Raw genomic sequence first — 27,134 nt, 5'->3', positions numbered from 1 at the left:
GGAACACAGACCCACAGACCATATGGGTTAGCCCTGCTTTGGTCAGGCAACCAAGCCCATCCAGGCAGCTGTAGCCTGGGGTAGGACAATGGCAGGCACCGTGTGGCCATCTGCTTTTTTCAGTGGGAGTGTTTCAGAACAGGGGTGTAACATGGAGGAAGGGTGAGCCTTTGGGCAGAGCCCTTTCCCAGAGGAGAGCAGAGACAGGGAAAAAGGCAGGGGTCTCAGTATAGAGCCTGGGGAATGGTGAGAAGAGGGACAGGAGTCCTCCAAGATCAGGGAGTGGCAGTGACTACGGGCATAGCCCCCCAAGGCCCAGTGCCAGTCTGTACCTTGGGATTCAGTCAGAGATCAGTAGAGACTCCAAGACTCTGACTGGGGACTTGGCTGGTGTGGAGTGTCATGACAGTAATGATTCATCCTCATTCTTTCATCAGCATTTGTGTCTTGAGTTCTCAGCTGTTCTTTTACCCACTTTATTCATGGTTCTTGGTTCACAGTTCAGAGTTCAGAGTTCAGAGTTCTCCAGATTCCGGGTCCTCCCCAGGGAAGGGAGAACAGTAGGTGGAGGGTTGAGGTGGAGTGTTGAGGTGGACCACAGGGCAGGGACTGCTGGGTCCACAGTGCAGATGCTTGTCCAGCTGAGCAGCTCGTTAACTAAAGGAGGCCCAAGGACAAGAGAGAAGGCCCCTCATGAGCCATGACCTTGAACACATGAACTGTCTTTTTGAGACACAAGATACAGCCATGAGTCCCAGGACCAGGGACTCAAGAAATCCTAAGCCATGTTTAGTGTCAGGATCAGCTGTTGGGGAGGGGAACAGACAGAAGGATGGACATGTTCCCTCCAGCCTTGCATTCTAAGGATGATAAAAATCTGTCATGCATGGAAGTGTGAGGAGCTGTGGGCTTAGTGGTCCTGCTGCAGTTCCATTCATACAATTCACAACTTACGATTCTTTCTTTTGGCTGGGTGGCCTCTGCTAAGCCACGGCAGCATCTACAAATCCAGTACACGTTGGCAGAAGGGCAGCACGAGCCTCATCACCTCCCTGCTTGCTGATTGTCCTTGTACAGACCAAACTCTTACCAACAGAACCCAGGTCCAGCTGAAACTGAAGAGGACCTTTTTGCCTCTTGTGACTACAAGTCCAGGAGTAATGTACCATCACCTTCCCATGTCCATGTGGCAGGCCAATTGACCTTTTGTCATCTGGCAATCCCTGGGGTGCTGCACATGCTCTTGGGAGATAAAGAGTCCTAGCAGGACGTAGATGTGGCTTAGAGACAGGTGATGTGGTCAAACCTGAGTTCAGGCTGGAGCTGGGTAGGAGTCCTTGTGCAGGCTGGGGTCCCAGAGGCTGCTCTGCAGGGAAGCAGTGTTTTGTGTCAGAAGAGCGGGAAATTGGGTGTCAGGTCTGGCCCCTGTGTGCTCCTGGTTGGCCTCTTCTGAGGAGGGAGGCATGGTCTAACAGCACAAGAGTCAAACCCAAGGCTGGTAAGCCCAGGGGACAAATGTCACCTTTTGTTCTGCGCCTGTGTCCTCAGGAGAAGGCAGGCTCTGACACGTCGGTCTGAATGTTTGTAGGGTCCACCATGAGCCCCAGTGCTGAGGAGTCCCAAGTCAGCCCCACCCTGTTCCCAACCAGGCCCGGACCCCAACCAGTGGCCACCCTCCTGCTAGCCTGGGGAAGGGGTCCCATCCTTTTCCACTGGATATTCCTGGTGTAGCACCTGGAGGCAGTTCTGAACTCCCCAAGCTCCAGGAGTGACCAACTCTCATGGCAATGTTGGAGCCCTGTGCCCAGGCACTATCACAGTCCCATTCACCAGCAGGTGCCCTGCCAGGCTTGGGGGACCTGAAGGCAGCAGCTTTACCCAGGCACCAGGCCTACTGACCTCTCTGCCTCCAGGCCTACCGCGGGCAGTTCTACCGGGACCACTGCCATGGCGTGGGCACCTACACGTGGCCGGATGGCTCCAGTTTCACTGGCATGTTTTATCTCAGCCACCGAGAAGGTTATGGCACCATGTACATGAAGACAAGGCTCTTTCAGGTGAGGGGACTGTGTTTACGTGAGGGGCGGGGCACCCACATGTTCAGGTGAGGATCAGGTGCCTGTTGTGTGTTTAGGCTACAAGAGAAAAGGATATTTAGGTTCTGGGGAGTTCTTTAGGTAGACATAGCTTTCTTATTTTAACGATTATAATAGTACTGATAATAAGGATGTAAACAGAAAATGAAAGCCTTATTTTTATTCTACTCCCCAGAAGGATGTTAGTAAGCTATTGTATGTCCTATACATTAAAAATGTTTATTTCAATATAAACATTGAACCTTTCTGTACATGTTATTTGAAACTTCCTGTTTTCTGGAGAACATGCTCCTTTTTCTCCTTTAATTTACTAAGTATCATTTTCGGTAGAATTCACCCTTTTTTTACTTTTTAAAAATTTTTATTAGTGTAAATTAATTGTACAAAGGGGTTTTGTTTTAGCGTTCACAACATGTATGGTAATACACTTTGATCAAATTTATCCCACCTATATTACTCTTTGTTTACCACCACTCTCCCCACTGCCATCTTTTTTATTTTTTTTTAACAGTTTTGGTAAAAGTTCGTCCTTTTATACTGTATAGATTTCTGGAAGTTTTGACAGGCATAGGATGTGTAACTACTAACATTATTGGGTTATAGAAGGGCCCATCACCCCAAAATCTTGCTCTCAACTTTTCTAATAAGTGTCCCCTTGCTAGGCGTGTGGCACACACCTGTAATTTCAGCACCTGGGGGGCGGAGGCAAGAGGATTGTAAGCTTGAGGCCAGCATGGGCTACATAGTAAGACCTTGTCTTAAAAAAGAAAAAAGGCATCCCTTTCAGTCCCCAGCCATGGCAGAGCTGTGGCCTGTAGTCCTTGTGCCCATATGAGAGGACCACGTGGTGGAATCCTGCAAGTGTGCCTTCAAACTCTGTGTCTTGCAGTTAGGATGTGCGTTGGATTCAGTCACATGGCCCTGTGTTTCCAGTTTGTTCCTTTTGGTTACTGAACAGTCTCTGAAGTGTGGAGCCACTCAGCTTAACTGAAAGACACCTGGGTTGTTTCCAGTTTGGGGTGATTGTGAAAAAGGCTATAAACATGTATGTTTAGCTTGTGTGTGTGTGTGTGTGTGTGTATGTGTGTGTGCGTGCGCGTGCGTGCGTGTATACATTAAACATGGGTTTTTATTTCACTTGGTAAATACCTAAGTGCAGGACCATGAGGTCATGTGGGGAAGGGATGCTGCGCCTCTGCAGGGCCTGTGCTGTCTGCATCCCCTCCTGCAGGTACTCTGCGTCTCCCTTGTCACTTGGTGTTTGAATCTCAGCCACAACCACATGTCTCACTGGGGGCTTATTCAGCATTTCCCTAGTTCATCGACAGTGCTGAACATCTCACAAGCCCCTGTGCCTTCTCTCTTCCGTTGCTTAGTCTCAGTCTTATTATTATTTTTCCCCAGAGAATCAGCTTTTGACCCAGTTGATCTTCTGTTCATTTGGTTCTCTTTCACTATCCAGCTCCTTATTATCCAATTCCTACCCCCCATTTGCTCTACTTTTCTAACACTGATTTTTTTTTTTGCCTTTTTAAAATCTGATACACATATTGGCTCTTATTCCACAGTTTTGATTCTATCATATTGTGGCTTTCATTTAGTTCAAAATGTATTCTAATTCCTATCGCAATTTCTTCTCAATAACGCTGTCTTTAATAAGAGCACTGCCTAATGTTTAGAGTTCAGGCTCTAGCTGAGGTTTTTAGATTGGTTTCCTGAATGCCTGTATACTTTTTATCATTTCAGTTCTTTGAAACTTGCTGAGACTTGCTGTATGACCCAGATCATAGACAAGTTTTTGAATGCTGGTGTATTCATGAGAAGAAAGTGCGTATCTGCAGTTGTCGAGCACACCATTTTCTGTGTCCCTTTGCCACTTTTGCTATTTGTGTTGTTCTAAGTCTTACATAAACTTGCTAGGTTTTTTTTGTCTGATCAGTCTGACTGAGTAAGGCATGATAGCATATCCTCCTATGATTGTGGGTTTTTAAAATTAGTCCGTATAGCTCTAAGTTCTGCTTTGTATATTAGTTGTTGTTTTCTTGATGGTGGCCATTCTGAGTGGTGTGATATGGAATCTTAGTGTAGTTTTGATTTGCATTTCCTTGATGGATAAAGATGTTGAACATTTCTTCTTGTATTTATTGGCAATTTGTATTTCTTCTTCTGAGAACTGTCCAATTCACTTGTCCACTTATTAATTAGATTATTTATTTTTTTGCTGCTTAGTGTTTTGAGCTCTTTGTATATTCTGTTCACAGTGTCTTTTTTTTTTTTGATGGTACTGAGTTGTGAAGTCAGGGCTTTGTGCTTGCTAGGCACAGGTGCTGTATCACTCGAGCCATGCTTTAGGGCTCTCCATGTATTCTGTATATTAATTCTGTATCCACGAATAGCTGATGAAGTTTTTCTGTGGGTTGTCCATTGATTCTAGTAATTGTTTCTCTTGATGTGCAGAAACTTTTTGATTTGATGAAGTCCAATTTGTCAATCCTTGCTCTTGTCTCTGGGCAATTGGAGTCCTACTCAGAAAAACATTAACTATGCCTGTATCTTCCAGACTTTTCCCTATGTTTTCCTGTGGTGGTTTCAAGGTTTCAGGTTTTACATTAAGGCCTTTCATCAATTTTGAGTTAATTTTTGGGAAATACTTTTTTTAAGGAGAAAATATACCTTAATTTATATTTACACTCCCAGTTACAATTTAGAGCACAGGATTTTTACCTAATAGTTATGGTATCATATTTGTATTTCTTTTCTCTTAGCTTTAGAAACCTAGGCTTCTAACCATTAGCAAATTTTCTTATTTGCTTTATCTCATAAAATAAGTTGCATTGCTTCTGAAGTGATAGTGTAGCATTATTTTTATTACCATTGTGATTCCTGGTCCATCCAAGGTTTCTTTGCCATCTTTTTTGTCCTTAGGGCTTGTCTCAAAGGGATGTGGACTCAAATCATGTTTGGGAATAACCCACCACCTATAGACAGAGCTATAGTTACTTGCTGTTTTTCTTGGTCTTTTTGGTGAGACGGGTTTGAACTCAGGGCTTCACACTTGCAAAGCATTCACTCTACTGCTTGAGCCACACCTCCAGACCATTTTGCTCTGGTTATTTTGGAGATGGAATCTCACGAACTATTTACCTGGGCTGGCCTTGAACTGCAATCCTCCAGATCTCAGCCTCCCAAGTAACTAGGATTACAGGTATGAACCACCAGTGCCTGGCATTTATTTTCTTTTCTTAGGATTCTATTTTTAGACATTTTTCTTTAAGTGGGACATGGTGGCACACACCTGTAATTCAAGCACTGGGTAGGCTGAGGCCAGAGGATGGTAAGTTCAAGGCCAGCCTAAGGCTGCATAGCAAAACCCTGTCTGAAAAGACCAAAACAAACAAACAATTTTGTAATTATCTAAAAACTGTTGCATCATTCCAAAGTCAAATCTGGAATGCAAGTTCTGTCCAGAGGATTCTAGCTCCACTCTTCCTCATCTTGAGTACTGTCTTGGCACAGGTGATGGTTTTTGTAGTTCAGGGCTTATCTTGCTCTTAGAAAACATGAGCAAACCTGTTCTCCTTCAGATGATGGGAAGGGTGTGCTTTCCACACCCTTCTGGAGACAGACCCTACTTCTTACTGGTGTTTGGAAGGACTCACCCTGTGGACTTTCCATCAGTGAACAGTCTTTTTGGCTCATCTTCCTGCATTTTTAGCTGGTGATTTTTTGGGATGCATTCCTAGAAGGGGGATTGTTTGATCCAAAAGGAAATGCATTTCAAAAGCATAGTTTTAAAGGCCTGCATTGTGTTTTCATTCTGTGCACATACCTCCTTCACTTAACCTTTGAGTTGTTATGTTATTTGCTGTTATACATACTGCTGTGGTGGGATGAGCTTGTGGTTGTGTCTTTGGTGACATTTGGATTCCTTCCCTGTGATAGATTCCTGCAAGTAGAACTGCTGGGTCAAGGATATGAGCACCTTTGGACTCCATGTACATGTGGGCAACTGTTGTTCTCTTGCCAGCATCCCTGGCCCCTTGTCTTGCTTGGCACCCCAGATTTTCTCCTGGGAATCTGGCACTTTGCTGTGTTTCCCACACTGGAGCTCTGATCATTGTTTCTTGTCCAAGATCCTCCCAGATCTTTCTCCTCTGCATATCCAGACAGATAGAAGGGAGAGAATACAGGAGCATCCATAAAGGCCTAGCAATTGCAGTCTGTTCTGGGGTCACAGGAACCATGGAATAGTTTCTGTCCCTCCTCCTTCTTTCTTCTCCTGCTCCTTCTCCCCTTCTCAGTTCAGACCCACCAGGGCCTGTCTGATCAGCTGCCTGCACCTCCACCAGGCACATGGCCACCCCAGCCTGTCTGGATGCCTGAGCTGTGTCAGTGTAACCAAATGCAATGGGCTCATCTCTTGGTGAGCACAAAGCCAGTAAGCACAACTGGGAGATAGGAGCAGAGAAGGGTTTGTAGTAAGGGGCACATGGGAGATAATTTCAAAGATGGTCTCCCAGAACAAAACAGCAAGGGGCTTTTATTGGGTACACCGTACCTGTTCACATGAATAAGAAAGACTCATCATCACCTGTGGATTTGGGCACATCCCTGAGCATGCTCAGTTTGAGGTCCTGCATCACATGTTCAGACAGCAGACCAGAGTGCCTCTGGGAGGAGAATTTAGTATTATACGAGCAAAATTTACTCTGGATCACCTAAGAGTGACCCAAGGACACAGTGACTTGGCCTGTTCCTAGTGAGCTCTCTGGAGTACCTCATCTAACTAAACAACAACAAAAGAGCTGAGAGCATGCTAAGAGTCATTTACAGCGTCAACAGCTGTCCCCCGTAAGTATATGCACCTGGCTCCCAAAGTGCCTGCCTGGCAGCTACCATTAGGGTTGTGGGAGGCTCCCGGAAATGAACCAACCTACCTGTGTCTCCACCACACCTTTACCTTGAAGCCCTTGGTACTGATCTCGCCTTCTGAGAGAGGCCCCAGCTTGGCCCTGGGCCCTCCCCACTCTCCACAGCACCCTTCTCTGTGCGTTTGCTCTTCTGTCAGCCTTGGTTAAATGTTGTGGAATAACCAAAGACATTTCTTCTGTTGATCTCATGAAACTTGTTACAAAGTAGACAGCTCAGCCAAGTGTCTCTCTTGGCCCTGTGGATTTTCCTTGCAGGGCCTGTATAAAGCAGATGAACGCTTTGGGCCAGGCATCGAGACCTACTCCGACGGCAGCCAGGATGTCGGGCTGTGGTTCCGTGAGCACCTCATTAAACTGAGCACAGAGTCGTGCAACAGTTTCTCCCTACTCAACTACCCGGAGTTCTCAGCCTTTTGCACACGCTCTCAGGAGAGAATTAGTCTCTCAGATGAGGAGAAAGTGGAATGGGAGCCAGCTGAGGGGCAGGACCCCTTCTTCTATGACTATAAACGGTTTCTTCTGAATGACGACCTCACACTGCCTCCAGAAATGCACATCTACTCAACCGACAACAAGCACCTACCCATGCCAGGCTCTTTCCGAAGAGAGCTGGATGCCAGGATCTTCATGAATGATATTCCTCCATTTGTTGAGGATGGAGAGCCCTGGTTTGTAATAAACAAGACTCCTTTGTTGGTCAAAATTCAGAAGCAAACCTACAAGTTCAGGTGATCAGCATGATCTTTCTCTCCATCCCAGTGTCCCCTCCTTAGGTAGGGTTCCCCACCCTGTCAGGTACCTTATGTCCTTCAGTGTGGGGCTGTCGCTAAGGGCCTGAGTAACGTTCAGCATTGTTCATCAGGTGAACATGAATGTGCAGCTCTTGTGTAAGTAGCAGATAAGCCCAAGTGTGACGTGGGAGAAGAAAGACCCCACCATGCCTGAGTGTAGGGGTCAGACAGGGCCATGAGGCCATCTGTGGTTGTGCAGGAGTTCAGGACCCCATAATCCCACTCACCTATTCACTGGGGAAGGGTAGTCAGGAGTTGCTTGGTAAGTGGGCAGCCAGGGTAGCCCCAAAGCAGGTGTGGAGCCTGGAGGACGATGTGACTTAGGATAAACTTCCGAGTGGAGAGACTTGAGGGCAAATCTGGTGGGTCAGAGCTGGAGCACCCCAAGCCCAGCTTCCTGCCCCTTACATGTTCTCTGGGTCAAGTTCTGGCCTGGGGTCAGCACAGACAGAAGGGACTGTTCTTACCACCACACATTAATGCAAGCTCTGGCAGAGAGCCAAGGGTGGGATGCAAGGCAGAAGTGCAGCCTGTAGACTGAGTGGACCTCTGGGTTCTCCAAGGATGGCCACGAAAAAATAGAACTGCTGTGATGGTCTCCAAAGACCCTACACCATACCTCCAGTCCTGGGGAAGTCAGGACCCACTTCAGGAAAAAAGTGTTTACTTTTTTTTTTTTTTTTCAGTACGGGGGTTTGAACTTGGGTCCTATGTCTTGAGCCACTCCACCAGCTCCTTTTCTGTGAAGGGTTCATTGGAGATAGGGTCTCGTGACCTCTTTGCCCAGGCTGGCTTTGAACCACTATCCTCCTGATCTCTGCCTCCTGAATAGCTGCGATTACAGGCGTGATCACTGGCGCCTGGCCTATTTACTTTTTTAAAGTTAAAACACTCAAGAATCTTTTAGTTCTTTTATATCCTAAACATTGCCATCAGATATCATTAAACCAGTTTAGAAAACATTTTTTTGAGCAGAAATGGCTGTTTTTCCATCCATCCATCCATCAGTGCATCCATCATGCAACCATCATCCATCTATCCAATTATCCATTATGGCACAAACATCAGCTTAGCCCCCAATCACTCACAGCTGTTGATACAGAAGTTGCCATAAATCCATGGATTTTTTATTGCAAAAGGTTCTGTGCACACAGGAAGCTTCGGTGTTTTTTGTGGTGAATGGGTCAAGGGACATGTATTTTTTTTTTTTTTTACTCAAACAAGAGAGCAGATTAGCAGAAGGTAGGACATTGTTGCTTCATGGTGAGCAGTGGACCCATGTATATGCCAGCCTCCTACCACCCAGGGTCCCTGCTGTGGGAGCCTGTTTCCAGAAGATACAGAATGACTGGAAGGAATCAGAAATGCACATTCCTGCTGCAGCAGGCACTTAGTCTGGGCATCTTCACATGTGACATGTCTCCACACTAAGCACTCCATCCTGATTGTGACTGGCTGCTGGAGGCTCAGGGTGCCTAATGACTAGACTTTTGGGGCAGCAAAGAGGTCCCCAGGTAGTGTTTTTTTTGGGGGGGGTTGAGGATTGAGGACAGCAAGGATTAGCGGGAGGCAGCTCCCCTGGGCGCTTTATCATGGAAGGTATGGGACAGTCCAGACCCTGGTCTAACACCATGGAAGGGTATTGTATTGCCAGGAACAAGAAGGCTCATACCAGTTGGAACATAGACGCCATCCTAAAGGGGAACCGCAGTGCCTTTGCACGCAGTGGGCCTAAGGAGCAGTTTGCTAAGGAAATTATCCTGAAGGCTGAAGCAGGAGACTATGACTGGATTTATGGAATCCTGAGGAACAACCTTACCTATGCTGATGTAGCAGACTCGAAGGGCTACACTGTACTTGCTGCAGCTGCTGTAAGTCTCCCTCCCCCACCTGGTGGCTGTTCACAGGAATGCCCACCTGTGAGGGTCTCTTTGTGGCATACTCGTGGTGAGGGCTCTTTGTTTTCCTCTCTTCAGGAACAGAGTAGAGGTGTGAGGGAGAGGGTGTATTGTCAGTTACACACCTGCTCCTCGATGTTCAGCATAAACCCATTCCCCTAAGTGTGATGCATAAAGTTAGAGGAAAAGGAGGGTTTGGGTGCATTGAGCTCCCACTGCATCACTCACCCGACTGTGCGCCTTTACCAAGCTGACACATGGGTGCTCGTGCCACCCTGCCAGGGTGCAGCCTTAGAAAGGTGGCACCAGTGCCAGGTGGCCCTTTGCTGAGAGCCAGCTGTTGCCCTCACGAGTCTGGCCTTGTCTTCTTGTAGGTGCATTGTCACAATGACATTGTCAACCTTCTCCTGGACTTTGGGGCGGATGTGAACAAGCGCTCGGATGAGGGCCTCACACCCCTCAGCATGTGCTTCCTCCTCTACTACCCCAGCAGATCCTTCAAGCCCAACATTGCTGAGAGGACTGTGTCCGAGGTCAGCCACCTCACCGTCAACCTCTCTCCCTCTGTGTGGGATGATGAAAAAATAAAAGCAGTGGGGAAGGGGGCAGGACAGAGCCTGGGAATTCCCAAGGCATCCTGAGCCTGATGCCCCCGGTGTTGCTGATATGCCACACGCACAACAGCTTGGGAGCCTGAGGTCTGCCCTCCCATGCGTGCTGGAAACAGTGGTATATGCAACAGTGCTCCCAAGGCGGCGCCAAGAGCACATTTCTAACTGGTTCCTGTGACCCAAGCCGTCAGTCCGGGGGCTGCACTTTGAGAACTGTGGCTCAAGATGGAAGCAGATGGAGACCAGAGCCACTTGACAGAAATGTAACACAAGCCACAGTGCCAGCCGTGGGCATGGTTAGAATGTTACAAATAGCTACGTTAAAAACGTAAGACTGGTGAAATCATTTCACTTCATTTAGCTCAATGTATCCAAAACAGGCTCCTCTCTTGTGTGTAATCCGCACAATGCACAGAAATAAGAGGTGCCACTGGCCTCTCTCTCCTTCACACCCACAGTGCAGCTCACTTCGGGAAGGACCACCTTTTGTGGCTCGGGAGCTACAGTGGCATCACAAGCCCCAGGGCTGTGGCCACTCAGCCTGAGGTTTCTGTCCGTGGCTGCACAGGTGTTCCTGCCTCTGAGGGTTTGTGAACTTTGAAGGTGGCTCCAGGTTGCAGGTGTGGGCTTTTGCTGAGGATAGGTGTGTTGTGAGGTGCTTCAGTTCTCCTTCCTCTAATGAAATTCTTTTCGATGCCTTCCAAAGAGATCTCCAAAAGCCCTTATTACCTCAAAATTTTCATTCTCAAATGTGGAGTCTAACTATGAGATGAATGAGCCCACCTCAGGCAGTGAGGAACAGAAGCCGTCAGCAGGTGTCTCGGGTGGCATGGAGGAGGACCTGGCCCTGGGCACTGGCCTGGGGGAGGAACAGAAGCCGTCAGCAGGTGTCTTGGGTTGCACAGAGGAGGACCTGCCCCTGGGCACTGGCCAATGGAGCAGCCCTCTCACATGGGATTCCTCTTCAGTGAAGGGTGACCCGGAGCAAGGGCTGGAGGAAACAGAGGATAACATGGACATCACCACCCTGAGCAGCCATGAGACGAACTTTGAGTCCTCGCAGTGTGTACACAACTACTCCATCAAGCTCTCGCAGGACATCTTGGAGAAGAGCGCTCGGGCGTACAGCATGCTGCAGGTCCCCTGCTTTGCAGACAAGGGGACCGTGAGGAGAATGGCACAGGCCATGCTTGAGTAGGTCACTGTACTCAGCTGGCGGGGGCAGGGGGTGGCTTTTTGGGGTGAGCCATGTGATCAGTAGACACCTGTCACTGTACTGTGAGAAGTGTGTGTCCTGTTGTCTGGGTGTCCGATGGGGCAATGCACCTACGCCAACGAAGCCTGCAGGCAATGCTGTGGTGGGGGTCCATCCTCAACACGAGTGGAGTGGAGTGGTGTGTACCTGTGAGTACATGCTTGTGTGGTGTGTGTGAGTGCGTGTGGGGTAAGGGCTGTGGGGTGTGGGGGACAACTCTTGCCAGTTACAGAACCTAGAACTGTATGCCATTGACTCATAGCCATCCCAGGAAGGGGTGGCCCCCACTTTTGGTCAGCTAGGTCACAGGTGACCTCACCGAGGCTAAGTGACCTACCTAGATGGGAGGCCCAGCCGGGTCCCAGCAGGTTTGGCCATGGCTGGGCTGGCCCACACAAGGAAGTCTGCAGCAACTGTGTTGCTGTGCCTCCCAGGGTGGGGATCAGGCCATTGGAAGGGGGTGACCCTGGGTGTCTTCAGGAAGGACTAGATATGGGGGCTCAGGGTGCTTCTGGGGTTGGCACCCCTCCCAGAGTGTATTCCACCCAGGGAGCATCTGTACACCCCCTCCCATCCTGATGGATCCTGTCTTGGCAATCACCTTGCATCTTCCCTCCCACCCGTAACCGCCTTGTGTGGGTCCCTGCAGACAGAGAAGCCGCTGGCTGACCATCCAGCTGCTGCTGCGCCGAGGTGCTGACCCCAACCTCTGCAGTGTGCCCATGCAGGCTCTGTTCTTTGCTGTGAAGGCTGGGGATGTGGACGGGGTGAAGTTACTGCTGGAGAGCGGGGCCAAAACTGACATCCAGTACCCCCCTCAGGTAGGCACTGGGTGACTGGAGAGGTGGAGCCAGCAAGGTGGGCTTGGGACAAATGCAGACCCCAGGCTCCTTTTCACTCAAGTCTGCAGTTCCTCAGGGCTGGGGGAGTCTGAGGTATAGGACAGCACTTGCTTGTACATGGCAGTAGATCTGACCTACCCTGCCAGGGACCTCCTAGCTTATGAGGCATTGGTGATGGCTCACTGCCACTATTTCACTGGCATCACTGGACAGTTTTGAGGTAGTGTTATTTTGTGACTTGTACAGTTTCCTAAAGTGCTCTTTTCCCAGTGCTTGTCGATACCATGGGTGTATGACCTTTCTGATGACCTGCCTCATGGTGCTGGTGGCTGTTCATCTATGTTTTCCTCCACTGCATACCATCCATTAGGGCTGGAGCTGCAGGCTCTCAGCTGTGGGCATTGGACTCTGTGGGTGAAGCAGGGGCTGTGTTCAGCTGCAGAGACTCCCCGGAGTCAGTGGCTATGGGAGGCAGTCCTTCCTTCCCTCTACCCCAGACCCTTTGCCACCTTCCCATCTTACCAGTAGGGACCTGGGTGGCCCTGCAGGGGATATGTATGGCTGTTCTCACCACATTCCCTCCCTCCCCACCTTTCTGTCCCCCCCCCCACTGGCCTCAGGCCATCTGCATCCCATTTTCAGGAGGCCTTGGGGTGCTTGTTTCCAGGGCCATCTTCTGTTTGAACAAGATTACACCAGAGGGACTGAGGTGGGGCAGGTTAGGGAGTGTCCTTCTGTCCCTTAGCCTGCTGCCTGCTCTGGCCAGGCTCTTTCTTGGCAGTGTTGCCTCTGGGGCTGAGTCTCCTGTGGCTGTCTCCAAGCTGCTGACACTCATGGACAGTCTGTCAGGGACCTCAGCTATTAACCAGAGGGATGCCCTGGGTGAGAATGGGCAGGTCAGGAGTTACTTGACCATCAAAGTAGTGGCATTTGGGCCAGAACCTGCCAGGGACAGGCAGAAGCTTTTCTTGGAGGAAGATGTTGGACAACTGGTTTAAAATTGAGCTGGTTCAGGACCAGCATTCATGTCTGTGGCCCTGAACATGTATGGATTGTGTGATGTGTTGCAGACTTTTGGTCCATTTGTTTTAGTGGCACTTGCCTATGTCTGCCCTCATGGTCCTCCTTGTTCTACCCACCATGGAGCTGGTGGGAATGAGAATGGTGCATCCTCCCAACCCAGCCAGGCAGTGAGGTACCTGCCATCGGCCCCCGCCCGACTCCAAACCTGCCGGGCTCTGGGCATGAGTGCCTCACCCCAGCTCGCACTTCATCTACAGCTGCGGGCTCTGACCCCACTCCACATTGCTGCTTCTCTTCCTGGAGAGGAGGGCGTCAGGATCACAGAGCTGCTGCTCCATGCCATCACAGACGTGGATGCCAGGGCGGCCGACAAGGATGATGTGTACAAGTCCAGCAAGGTATGCTGCCTGTGGCACATGGGAGGGGGACAGAGCAGCTAGGATGAGATCTCTGGGCCTGCATTGTGTACCTCAGGAAGGGTCATGCTTTGCTCTGAGTGACTCACTCTCAGCTGAGCTCCTTGGGGGCTCCTCCTGGCATAGGGCACAGAGAGAATGGATCAGGTATCAAACCACTGGCCACATGAGGCAGCTCAGCCAGCATGCTCACAGAGTTGTTAATGGTAAAAATAATTGACTAAAATCAGTGAGGGAAGACCTGTTTACTCAAACAGCTCAGCAGGCGACTAGGATCCCCACAGGACACTTTATAGATGACCTGATTTTATGCCTTTAGAAGGCTTGCTTTCATGAACAGTGACAGTTTCCAACATGTCCCCAGGGCTGGCCTTTTCCAGCAGAAGTCTCTCTGCCCCCTGGGTCAGCTTGCCCTACCAGGCCCTGCCTGACCCTGCTCAGCCTCCTTACTGTCCCCTGCAGTCAGGGTCTGGCCTCTCACAGGGACTTGTGCCTCTTCCTCTCACCTGTTACTCTCTGAGAAGGCAGGGCCTGAGCTAGCTCCAGAAGCCCTGTGACAGTGCAGGTGTTTGTCAGGACTACTTGTTCCACCCTGGGCATGTCCCTGTCCTTGGGAAGAGGCTGCCAGCCTGGCCTGGCTCTTCACTCAGCAAATGATGTGTGCACTAGGACAACAGAGCAGACAGCGCTCCTGGTGTGGGACCCAGATCTCCCAGGCTGCGGTCAGGCTGGGCTGATCCCGTCCACCAGGTGCTGCAGAGAAAGGGATGTGGCAGGAGGCTGCTGCATGGCCCAGCTTCCTTGCAGTGCCAGAGGTGGGGCTTGTGGACATAGTTGTGCATGGGCAGGTGTGGGGTACCCAGGAGTTCATATCCCACAGCTTCCTCCACCTGCAAGGTCACCTGTACAGCCCTCCACTGCATAGCCCTCCTGGCTCTTCTGATTTCTAAAAGACTCAGCCATGCACCATCAGCCACATCATACTTTGTCTAACTTCTTCAGTCAAGGGCCAAAATCCTGAGAGCAGGAGCGCCCTTGTTTTCCTCCTTGTGCCGCCCCTACACACAGCAGGAACTGTTGGTGATGTGCACATGTCTGGGGGTGTTGTGTGTGCAGCTCACAGTTCATGAGAGTCCTGCAGGGGAGGCGTGGGATGCTCCCACCCCTATGGGAGTCAGGGTGGCTCAGGGGCAGGCATGCAGGGGATAGGCATCTAGGGAGCTTTGTGGGATGGCACTCCAGCCCCACAGGCTGGGGAGGAAGCTGACTATCTTCAAGTACTGTGGCTTGGGGCTTGGGGCACACTCTAGCAAGCGAAAGGGTATTGGGGTTGGCTTGGGGGCCAGCTCTCTAGCCCTACCTTTGCACACAGATGGACCTGTTGATCTCGAGCCTGAAGCTCAACAATGAACTAGGCCCGTCCAGTATCTACTACACCCAAACCGCCACATGTGTCCCTGAGGAGGGTGGTAGGACAGCTCTGCATGTGGCCTGTGAACGGGAGGACAACAAGAAGGTGATTGGCCCTGGGTCCTGACCTGGGTTGGCTGGGAAGTGTGTCTTCTCATTGGAAAACCAAGCCAAAGCCAGGAGTGCAGGAGAAATGGAGGGAGGGGCAGGAGGGAAGGTAGGTCTGTGGCCTCAGGTCAGGCAGGAGCTATGTGCTGTGTGTGTGTGCATGTGCAGATGTGTCTGTGAGCTTGTACCTGTAAGTCAGGACACATGTATGTCTGTGTGTACAAGTGTATGATATTTGTGTGTACTTGGGTGATGCATATGTGCACGTGCATGTGTCTGTGTGCGTACACATGTGTGCTGCTCTGAGCAGGACCCAGCAGCTTTGGTGGGGGATGAGCATCCATGGTATCCTGGCCCCTCCTTACAGGGGTCCTGGCTGCTGTGTCCAGGCTGGTGGTTCTCAACTGTGAGTCACCTTGCTTCAGTGGGTTCACAATCTGGAATGGGTCATGTCCTGGATTTTCCAGACAGAACAGAATACAGTAGGTTAAGTTTAATAGAAAGCTCAGAGAGCATGATGCATGATGCCTGTATTGAGGTGTTCCAGACCATGCTATGGACTCATGCCCATGCATGTGTGAGTGAGTGTGCACACATGGAGTAGGGCCTGGGCTACAACATGGGATGAGTTGTGTACTCTGGGACTTGACCAGAGGTGCTGATGACCTTGGCTGGAGCTGTCCTGTGCTGCCGATCTCTGGTGGTCACCACCATGCTGGTCTCTGCTTGGGGTCCCAGGGTGCTCCCAGCTTCCAGTGCCAGGGCAGTGTCCCCCACCCTGCATCCACCAGCTCCTGTCTGCCGCTTATCCCATCTGGGATTAGTTCCCAGTGATTTGGGTGTGGGAACCACTTGGAGGCAGAGTGGCTGGGGCAGGTGGGGGGAGTCAGGAAGCAAGATCCCAGCTTTGCCATGCAGTGGCCTGAGTAGCCTGGGCTGGTTAGCTGTGGAACACAGAGGAAATTGAACCTAAGTTTATCCACCTGTGAAATGAGTAAGGCCCAGCCTCCTGGCTGCACAGAGTAACCACAGTGTAATCCTAGCAAGCAAGTGTGGGAAGTGGGAAGGAGCACCCAGTGTGTGTCTGTGTGTGAATGAGGCTGAGAGGTGGAAGATGGGAGGTGGGAGACAGCAACTGGCATATGTGGTCAAAGCCTCCTTGATGAGCAGGGGAAAAGAAGGAGCAGGGCCCCAGGATCTCACTGTCCTGGCCACAACCACTTGAGCAGCGGCATGAGCCCACATTAGGAAAGGGGCAGTGAGGCTCCAGGAGGTAGACTGATCAAGGCCTCTGAGTCAATAAGTATGAAGCCTGAGCTTGAGCACAGCACTTTTCTATTCACATACTTATGGCCTTCCTATGGATTTCAGATTTGGAAAAGTTATGGGGTGACAAAGTTAGGAGACACAGTGTCATTAGGTCAAGGACAGATCACCAGGTGAAATCCCAGTGATGAGGCCATGAAGGCTGTAGCAGTCCAGCTATGGCATATGCAGGAGGAGAAGAGCCCCTCAGCAGACCTCGGCTGGCTCTGCATTGACCTGCTCACTGAGGTAGCAGGGAAGGGGATTAAGCAGGAAGGTTGGGCTACCAGCTCTCAAGGTCTGCCACATCCAGAGAGGGCAGTCTGAGCAGAGTGTCTGGTGTATCAGCTAGAGAGGAGTCCCTGCAGTGGGGAAAAGAGAGTGGCCGTTGTCTGTAGACACTCCTGGGGAAGAGGTTCACGCTTGGGCTGCCCTGCAGGACTAACTGAGCCGTGGAGAGGAAGCATGACTTCCATCACACCAGCTGTATGTCAGGCCCTGCATATGACTGTTGTGATCCCAACTGTCTTTCAGTCAATTTTTGCATGGATGGCCTACGTAATTTCCATCTGGAAACATCTAGCCAGTTTGAGGACCCATGCAGAGTTTGGGGTGGTTTCTGTGCTCCAGGCGAGTGCTGGGTGTAGGGTGGAGCAGTTGAATGGCTGAGTTGGTCCATTGGCATTTAGTGAAGTGTCACTGTTGGGCTCCTGGGGAGTGGGCACTTCTTTGACTTGAACTGCTTTTGCCTTTCTCCCCCTCCTCCAGTGTGCCAGGGATGTAGTCCGGCTCCTACTCTCCCACAGAGCTAATACCAACATGCTGTGGAGTGGTCACTCCCCTCTCTCCCTGTCCATCGCCAGTGGGAATGACTTGGTGAGCATGTTCTGTACCTGTGGACCTGGGCACCTGTGTTTTTTCTGTGTCCATTTCTCCCCTCTCCTGAATCACTGGGATTTGCTGTTGTAGGCCATTTATTCACTCACCTGTCTACCTGTTCATCCACCCAACTGCCCATCTACCCATCCATCCATCCACTTACCCATTCAGTCACATATTCATCCATCCTTGCTTCCACCCATGCACTCACCATCCACACTTTCGTTTAACTTATTTATTGAACACCTACTATGGGCAGGCAGGCAGGCCCAATGAGGGCAGTAAGTTTTGAATAAAACAGAGGATCTCACAGTTTAGCTGGGGGAGCCAGACCTCAGGCCAGTGGGCCACTCAATTTCAAGTAATGATAAGTGCTGTGAAGAAGTCATGGTGAGAGAGGCACAAGGGTCCAGGATGTGCTCCTGACCCTGTGCTGGGGGACCTGCCCAGGGACAGGCTGTGCCCTATCTGGAAAGCAGGATGGGAGCCAGGGACATCAGAGCAGCTGCCTCTGGACTATACATGAAAGAGGTGCTAGAACAGGCTCTGGGTGGAATTCCAGCTCCTCCCTAAGTAGCCAGCCCTGTGACCTTTCTGCCCAATGTGGCCCTGTTGGGTGGGCAGCAGTGGTAGGTGCGGGTAGTACACGGTGACTGCTAAGGGGCCTGTTTGTGTGTCTAGATCGTGAAGGAGCTCCTGTCCCAGGGAGCTGACCCGAACCTGCCCCTGACCAGGGGCCTGGGAAGTGCCCTGTGTGTTATCTGTGACACGGCCTATGAGCAGCAGAGGAGCATCGACAGCAAGATAGCTCTGGTGAGGGGGGAAGGGCATGCAGGGTAGGCCTGGGGGAGGGAGGACAGGTCGATCCTGGGGTGGAGGCAGGCTGGGCTACTCTAAGATCCTGTCCTGGCTAAGGTAGACTAAGTAGGGGTACAACCACCTGCCTCTTGTAGCTGCTGGAGGGTGAGATGGTGCCAGGCAGACACACCATTTCTCCATGTGGCACCAGTCTAGATGCACTTTCTGGGCTTCCAGGGACCCAGGATATATGTGTTGTGTGTTGTGAGTAATAACATAGATGGACACGTTTGTTTGTTCCACAATGTTGGAATTTGTTTATTTATTTATGCTTTTTAGAGACAGGGTCTCACTGTGTACCTCAGGCTGGCCTCAAACTCAAGAGCCTCCTGTCTCAGCCTCCTGCTGGAATTACAGGTGTGCGCCACCATGCCTGGCTAGAACTTACTGGGAATTGTAAATTCACAAGTCAGTTTTATCAACTGCTGTTCACTGGGTACTCTTGATCTTACTTGAAGATTGGAACTGTGGCTTTCACAGGTTCTTTTATTCCATGCTGATATTAATTTCTGATTTTATTCATTCTAAGATCAGACATACTTTTCCTAATAACGTGCGTGTGCGTGTGTGTGTGTGTGTGTGTGGTGTTACAGAACGACTAAGAGGCAGAGGCAGAGAGCTGATGCAGGTGCAAGGAATGTCTCTGTAGGAGACCATACACACTATGGGACCACAGACACAGGGCTGTTCAGGGTGCAGTTGTCAATTGCAGGTCCGGTGACTGTTTCCAGGGTCAGTTTGAAGTGCGTCATGAGGCACGGGGAGGAGAAACCACTGGAGCTGAAACCTGGGGATGGACAGAGTCCTTTCTAGGGTGACTTCCTGGACAAGGCTTGTGACTAGTGACCACGTGATGGGCCAGTGTGCCTGCTGTGCCTCAGTCTTGGGGTGCTGCTCCTCTTACAGTCCCAGGTGAGGGAGTTATATATGGCGTGACTCCCATGCTCGTGTCTGGTGTGACTGATACAATTGGATATATTCACAGGTGTAATCATTTACTGGGATAATTAAATGATCAGTTTATGCCTCCTGGTGTGCTGGAAGATGGCAGCTGCTTACCTATATAAACGATAGGTGTATTCAAAATGGAGTAACTTAGATCAAAACTGTTGCTTTGTAAAATAGCATTGGTCAAAGCTAGGCACAGCCTAAAGCCACTGTTCTGTGCAACACTTTTGTAATAAGAATAGGCAGAGGCTGGACTGGAATATGCCATATAAATCTGTGGAGTGTAGGTGTTGCTGATGGGTGAAGGAAGTCTCAGAGAGCAGATAGAGACCCCCACCCAGTACTTGCAGGATCCCAGCACTGCCAGATAAGAATTCAGAGATGAGACAAAGTAAGGAGTAGCAAGTGAAGCTGGGCTTATCAGCAAAAGTGCACACTGGAGAGGGTGTGGGCTTAGGAGAGCTGCACTCGAGGGCTTTGTGTGGTGAAGGTTACATAGGTTATTCTGACTGGGGCAACTTGACAAGGAATATTTCATTTCTTTGTCACAGCAGAGCACAGGCTAGATGGTCAGACACGATGTCTGAAGTTGAAGCTCTTTTTCTCTCTTGGTGGTCTTTGACCCCATGTTCAGATACTGTATGACTTACAGGCTATACAGCTTAGGTTTTCACATTCCTTCTTGATTTCCTTAAGTTCTTCCCTTTGACCCCTTTGTGCTCCCTGTTTTATAGGGTTCACTATGTCCTGTCCTGGGTTAAGTTCTGGATTTAGGGGTTCATTCTGCCTTGTTTTGGGTTAGGGGCCAGTAGTGCTGCCTACCCCCAACCATGCCACCTGCTGCCAACAAATCCTAGGGGAGGAGAGAGCTGTTTTACTTCCTAAACTGCTTCATCTCTGTCTATGAGGAGTCCCAGAGCTGACTCCTGAGTGCTGTCCTGCCTGCATCTGGCACCTGTGGTGTTTTCTCCCACATGAAGGTGTCTGCCACACACCCTGTATTATCACTATAGACCTGAGATCAACTGACTGGTCTTTTTTTTTTTTTTTCATGTATTTAATTCCTTTAAATTAAAAAACAAAAAATCCTCCACAGAAAAATTGAAAAGAACAGTGCAAAGATTCCAAATCCCTTCAGCTAGACCCACCAAATACTAGGATCTCACCTCCAGTCTTTCTCTGTCACCTTTCCCTTTGGGACTCCCCTCTGGCAAACCATTAAAACCAGCTGCACACCTTGGCCGCATCTGCTGTTTAAGCTCCCTCATCCAGGACGGCTGTTTTCCTGCACACCATGCTAGAGCATCACTACTGTTTGGTGGTGCGGCTAACCCACACCCCCCTCTGATCATCCCAGGCTGATCATCTTCTGAGTTTCAGCGTCTCCAGGGAACCTCTCTCCTTCCTCTTGGCATCTTGTTTTTTGTTCCTCGGCTGCTCCTGTGCTGAGGAAGAGAGGGGAGCCCACTTGCTAAGTCCTTGTTTCCTTCCCCATCACAGGCCCACCAAGCAACTGCCTTCTCATCTCATCCCTACTCAGCATCTGTATTTGCCCCTGTTTCATTTCGCCGAACTGTTCAGCAAACTGAGTGATGTTCAGTCCACATGATGAGGGCCCACCTCCAGTCTCTCTGCAGTTACTAAGATCCACCGTATACTCTCACGGACAGTGGCCCCCAGAGTCTCCCACAAGAGCTGCTAGAGTGCTTCTGGCTGTAGCACGGCAGGCAGGGCCACAGGCTTAGGGCCACAGAGTGGACAGCTGGCTGCTCCTGGACTGGAGCCCTGGGCCCACTGGAGCTGCCCTGGCAGGGCACTGTCCCAAATCCTCAGGCCCAGCAGAGGACATGGGCAGCTGCAACCTTCTGAGGCTCACTCACCGGCAGAGGCCAAATCAGATGCTCTCCCTCCAAAGGTAAAACCTCTAAACATGCCCAGATTCTACTACACGCTTAATAAATATCACAAGATGGAATGTCTGATTCTCTTAATAACTTCCAACATCACAAGCAGAAAGGACACCAGATGATCACACCGATGAATCCCATAAGCCACTTATAAGACAGCATGGCAGAACTGGACGGACTTTACTATCTGCACAGATTCTCTACATCTTCCTAGGGTTACTTCTGTCAGGGACCAGAGTCTGATAAAAGCCTGTATCTAGTGGATCCTTTTGATTTTCCAAGCAGAGAAGCACGTTGTTGGCAAGTGGCCTCTCCCACTCCAATCTGTCTCACCCACTTCCTTGTCTGTCTTCACTTCTCAGCTGGTTTGACTTGGGCTGTGGTTCCTTTGTGTTGTGCCTCTGCATTTCTGTAGCTGTCCTCTGCCACAGGGAGGACACTCCTGTGTCTGCAGCTTGCCATGGTGTTTATCAGGCTGTTCATGGAATTTTTTTCATTTTTGATTTTTTTGTCAAAATGAGATTCTGCTGGGCGTAGCTTTTAAAAACATGGCTACAGCAAGCACCTGGCATGGGCTGTGCCACCTCCATTTTAGGTATGGTCAGTGGAGTAGATCCACTCACAGTGGACTGACAAAAGTCCTGGTTGACAGAGTTTCTTTTCTTTTCTTTTTTTAAGAAGAGTTTTGGCAACACGGTAGGGAGTGCATCCTGTTTTCAGCCCTTACAACCTAAATGACATTGGGCAAATGATTTAATCATTCCCAAGCCTGCTTCTTTGTTTCTCAACAAAACACTAAGGACCCACCTCTGATCTACTGGCTAGTGATAGCAGTAATCCAGTGACAGTCATTATTCATAATTATTATTACTATTATGACATTCAGGTGACTGGAGGAGTGATTAGCTCAACAGGTAGTAAGCAACCCAAGAAGGCTCAGAACATTTGTGAATGTATACCTCCTGTTTTCTGGAATTGAAATCAAGTCTGATCTGATCAAGGGAGTTTCCTCTTTGCAATGGAGGGGAGGGTCTGGGCTTGCAGCAAGATCAGAGTCCCCTGAAATAAACAGTGACTACTGAACATGGCTGGGGAGCAGGAGTCCACCCGAAGGGGGCAATCATTTGGGCACCCAGAACAGTCAGAAAACTGGGTACCGTGTTCGAGCAGTGAAGCGCACAGGACCTCATTTGTCCCAACACACACACACACACACACACACACACACAGGCAGGACGCTCCCACCCCACCTGGTGGGCTACAGAGGAGAGCAAGGGGCTCCCTGAAAAAACCACGTGAACGTCTGTTCCTGGAGGGACTTGCCTTCTCCCAGAGCAGCAGGGTTGACGCCCACCGTAGTCTGGCTTCTAAGCAGGACCCCATGGCTCTCTGCCAGGACTTTTCCACTGTGCCAAACCGAAACTCTGTCCCCACTAAACTAAGTCTCACTTCTACCTCCCCCAGTGTCTGGCACCCACGATTCTGCTGTCGCTGAGGATCTGAGACTTTCAGGAATCTCATCTGAGTGGAGTCGTGCATGATTTGTTTCTATGACCTGCTTTTATCAAGGCTCATCCACCTGTGGCAGGTGTCAGAATTTCCTTCCCTTTAAAGACTGAAGAAAACTCCACTGTTTGCATGTGCCACATTTTGTTTATTCATCTATCCATCAATAGTCAAATTTTTAGCTGTTGAGAATTTAATGCTGCTGTGAGCGTGGAGGTTCAAATATCTCTTTGAGTCCTTGTTTTCAGTTCTTTGGTTATGTATCCAGAAGTGGAACTGCTGGACTGTATAGTAATAATATTTTTAACCCTTTTGAAGAACTCATTTCCTTTTTTTTTTTTTGAGGCAGGGCCTTGCTATGTAGCTCAAGCTGGCCTCAAGCTCAAGATTGTGCTGCCTCGGCCTCCCGAGTGCTGAGATTACAGGTGTGCCCCACAACACTTAGCTGCCATACTGTTGTCCCCACCCACAGTGCACAAAGGTCCCAGCATCTCCTCGTCCACACTTATACCGCTTTGTTTTCTTAGTGGGAGCCATCATAGTGGCTGTGAGGTTTTCGATTTCCATTTCCCTAATGATTAGTGATGTTAAGCCTCCTTCCTGGGGCTTCTCAGCATTTGTGTAGCTTCTTTGAAGATAGGTCTGTTTAAGTCTCTTGTCCATCTTTCAGTCAGGTTGTTTTTGTTGTTCTGTTTTAAGAGTTCTCTATGTTTTCTGGAAGTTAATGCACTGTCAGATAATATAATTTATAAATGTTTCCCCCATTCTATGGATTTTGCTTTGTTAATGATGTCTTTTGGTGCACAGTTCCATAAGGTCAATTTGTCTACTTTTTAATTTTGTGCCTTTGGTGTCATAGCCACAGAATCAATGCCAGCCCCTGTGTCAGGACACGCTTACCCTGTTTTCTTGTGAGTCTATACTTTGAGCTACGTGAATTTAACACGTGCTTTTCAGCATCCTACTGGAGAATGCCGTGCCTTTTCTCTGCTATTCTTTTAAGTGGTGGGGTTCTGGAACATTCAGAGTCTTCTGGACCCAGGGGAGCTCCTGGCACAGTGATGATAAGCAGGATCTCAACTCTGCTAGAGGAGACCTTCCAAATAGTTTCCTTGTGACGCTTGATCTCTTAAGTTCGTAGGTATGCCTGGCTCTGGTTTTCATTCTTTCCCTTCCACTTCTTATCTGGATTTGGTCTGACTGCTCTCAAAATAAACCATTGAGTAAGTGAGTGATGGTGGCTCATGACCTTTTGCAGGAGGCTGGGCTGCCCGGGTCCCCGGTGACGCCTCTGCCTCCCGCACATTGCATCGCTCAGGTTGTGGCAGAACCTGCTGTTTCAGAGGCTTTCCCCTTGGTGCCTGAATGATGCCTGGGTTTCCTGGGACTGTCAAGAGAAACCACAGATGGGGAAGCTTAGACAACAGGAGTGTGCTGTCTCCAAGTTCTGCAGGCCGGAAGGCCAAGCTCGAGGTGTGGGCAGGATTGGGAGGGAAGACCGGCCCCACGCCCTCTGCTGGTGCCCTTCATGATCCTTGCCCAGCCCTGCCTTCATCTTCATCGGCATTCTCCTTGTGTGTGTGTCTATATGTGTGTATCTCTGAGTCCAAATGTCCCTTCATAGAAACAGCCGTCATTCTAGACTAAGGCCAAATCCAATGATGTCATCTTCATCATTTCCAAATAAAGTCATCCAGGTTCTGGTGCTGGGACCTCAACCTATCTTTGTGGATACGGTGCAGTCCATCACACAGGACTATGCATATGACTGCTCCATTTTCATTTCAGGATCTGTTGTTCCTTAGTGCAGATCCATGGTGAGCTGTGGGACATACAGGCCTGAGATGGCAGCTCGTTGTGCTGGGCACTGGGCCTCCAGGCTCTTCTTACACTGATTCTAGAACTTGCTCCAGAATGAGAACATGAGATGTGCACATTCTCTCAGGGACCTTGAATCCATCAGGGCCTCCACAAGGGAACAGCACTCATACCTTCTGACTTGTTCCCGGGTGGCAGAGGGGGCTTTCAGACTGCTAGCTGATGGGTTTTGGACAGCCACTGTGGTTGGGACCCTCATCAGCCCGGGCACTTGAACATCCATGAAAATTCCAGTTCCACTCACTGGGCAGGCCCTGCTTCCACACGAATGTCCCTTACTCCAGCACAGAGCAGCCCCACAGAAGGATCAGTGATCAAGGCATCAGGTCCTGTGACATTCCTAAGGCATGCTGTGGGGTCATTTTGCCAGGAAGGTCCTAACCTTCTCCCAGGGGAGGCAGGAGGTGGGAGGTGGTAGCAGACAGACATTTCAGAGTCTGAGCCCTCTGGTAGGGCCAATTTCTGGAGTGTGTCCATGGGGCTGAAGAGGCGTGGAGTTCAAGGTCACTGGAGAGCTGGGACTTGAGGGATGGAGAGGCCTGTTGGTTAGCATGCCCAGCCCTTTCAGAAACCAGCTGTCAGCTGCTATGAGGGGAGTACACAGACTATAGTCTTAGCAGGAGACACAGTGATGGGTGATTCGAAGGCAGGTGCTTCAAGGGGGTGGCACACTTGCTGAACAGACCGTCTGTGCTGGGTAGGCACATGCTGCTGGTCTCCATGGCTGAGTTGTGGCTGTGTATGATTGGGCTTCCTGGGAACAGTACTCCCAGTGGAGTACTGAGTGGAGCAAGTCACTCAGCCACTTTGCCTGGTCCCAGAGGGTTTAATATTTGCAGTGCTGGGGATCAAACCCAGGGCCTCCTGCATCCTAGGCAAGTGCTCTACCACTGAGCCCCAAGTGCCCTGCCTTCTTCTGAAAGGTTTCATAAGATAGTTGGTGGGCCCTGGAGGGTTGTCTAGCACTAGTACTTGGTACTTAGTATCATGGTTCCAGCATAAATTGAGGAAGCTGGATGTCAGTGGCTCACACCTGTAATCCTAGCTACTCAGAGATTAGGAAAATCACAGTTCGAAGGCAGCCCTGGCAAATAGTTTGTGAGACCCTATCTCGAAAAAACATACCACAAAAAAGGGCTAGTGGAGTAGCTTAAGGTGTAGCCCCTGAGTTCAAATCCCAGTACTGAAAAAAAAAAAAGGAGTCGAGGAAAGGAGATTGGGCGGGGAGTTGTAGGCAGATCAGGGGAACTCCTTCCCCCCAAAAGAGTGGAAAACTGGCCCCTTTGCCTGCCTTATGACTGGTGCAGCTTCTGTTGAACCAGTGGGTGGGCCCCACTCAAGCCAGACTGGCCACTGGGCTGGCATCAGTGGCTCATACCTGTAATCCTAACTACTTAGGAGGCAGAGATCAGGATGATCACAGTCAAATAGTTCACGAGACCCTATCTTGAAAAAAACACAAGTAGAGCATCTGCCTAGCAAGGATGAGGTCCTAAGTTCAAACTTCAGTGCCACTAAAAAAACCAAGAACCAAAAAAATGAAACAAAAACAGACTGGCCGCTAGTGTTGATAGCACTTACCATCCACCAAAGCCAGGCTCTGTGTCCATAGCATCATGCTCACAGAGCTGAGAAGCCAGGGTTCCTGTGTTTGTGTAGAATGAACACTCAACATAGGCACAGAAAACATGGATGGGGATCTCTCTGGGTTAGTGGTTGAGCATCCCCAAATTATGGCTGTGCTTGTACTTAGTTAGCAAGTAAATAACATGCCATGAGGTGAGCGTCCTGTAGACAACAGCCTGGTTTTTATTCATTACACTGGGTTAGATAGAACTCAGCTTCTTCCCTTGTCAGGCGCTGTGTGTGTGTGTGTGTGTGTGTGTGTGTGTGTGTGTGTGTGTGTGTGTAGGACAGCTCTGATACCATCGCTGTGCCATGTTTGCTGGAAGTCTTGCACACATGCACACACACTGGACCCCACAGTGTACACATGTACACACAGTTGCATGCAAACATCACACCCCCACATCTGTACATATGCACGTGCACACATGCTTGAATCCATACACTCATGCACACACCCCATACCACTCATGCATTTGCTGTCTCTGTGACACCCCTAGGAGATATGTTCAGGAGCAAGAGCTGCCTGGCATTTGTTTTCATACCATTTACAACTTGGGGAAGCAGTGCGGTAACCAGACCTAAACAGACTGAAGGGCAATCCCATGGTGCTGTGGGGGGGGTTCTCCTAGGGGTGGCATCATTAGGATAAGGTTGGGCCACAGGGTTGGCCCTGTCCACCCCTTAGTTTCTGACAATTCCACACACCTGGGGGGTAGCCTCTGTGTAGAACACAAGTCACTGCAGCCCTTCTGGGCAGCCCTGCTCTCCAACTGGATGGTGTTCTTGGGCTGTCTTCCAGCCATTGTTGAGTGTGTCCTTAGGGCCTGAAAGCAGTGTGGGGCT

General features: G+C 49.9%; 1 protein-coding gene across 11 annotated transcripts in view; it reads left to right on the top strand.

Moving 5' to 3' along the window:
• Positions 1 to 27,134, top strand: part of Ankmy1 (ankyrin repeat and MYND domain containing 1) — a 46,411-nt gene that overhangs the window by 7,122 nt on the left and 12,155 nt on the right. For 6 of the 11 annotated variants that reach the window (XR_012447443.1, XR_012447444.1, XM_074072184.1 and 3 more), the window contains 10 exons: positions 1,914 to 2,057; positions 7,283 to 7,755; positions 9,473 to 9,689; positions 10,091 to 10,249; positions 11,034 to 11,521; positions 12,232 to 12,403; positions 13,705 to 13,845; positions 15,236 to 15,379; positions 17,455 to 17,562; positions 18,247 to 18,378. Coding sequence is in view for 9 of the 11 variants with exons in the window: in XM_074072184.1 (XP_073928285.1) it covers positions 1,914 to 2,057; positions 7,283 to 7,755; positions 9,473 to 9,689; positions 10,091 to 10,249; positions 11,034 to 11,521; positions 12,232 to 12,403; positions 13,705 to 13,845; positions 15,236 to 15,379; positions 17,455 to 17,562; positions 18,247 to 18,378 (2,178 nt within the window). In the remaining 2 variants the exon portion in view is untranslated. Of the gene's footprint in view, positions 1 to 1,913; positions 2,058 to 7,282; positions 7,756 to 9,472; positions 9,690 to 10,090; positions 10,250 to 11,033; positions 11,522 to 12,231; positions 12,404 to 13,704; positions 13,846 to 15,235; positions 15,380 to 17,454; positions 17,563 to 18,246; positions 18,379 to 20,871; positions 25,334 to 27,134 lie in introns of those variants that run through there. The other 5 variants (XM_074072185.1, XM_020174944.2, XM_074072186.1 and 2 more) reach the window with 5 other exon arrangements.

Source organism: Castor canadensis, chromosome 4 (genome assembly GCF_047511655.1).
Source record: "Castor canadensis chromosome 4, mCasCan1.hap1v2, whole genome shotgun sequence".
Lineage (NCBI taxonomy): Eukaryota > Metazoa > Chordata > Mammalia > Rodentia > Castoridae > Castor > Castor canadensis.
The sequence above is the reverse complement of the archived record's forward strand: the minus strand, read 5'-3'. Positions and strand labels throughout refer to the sequence as shown.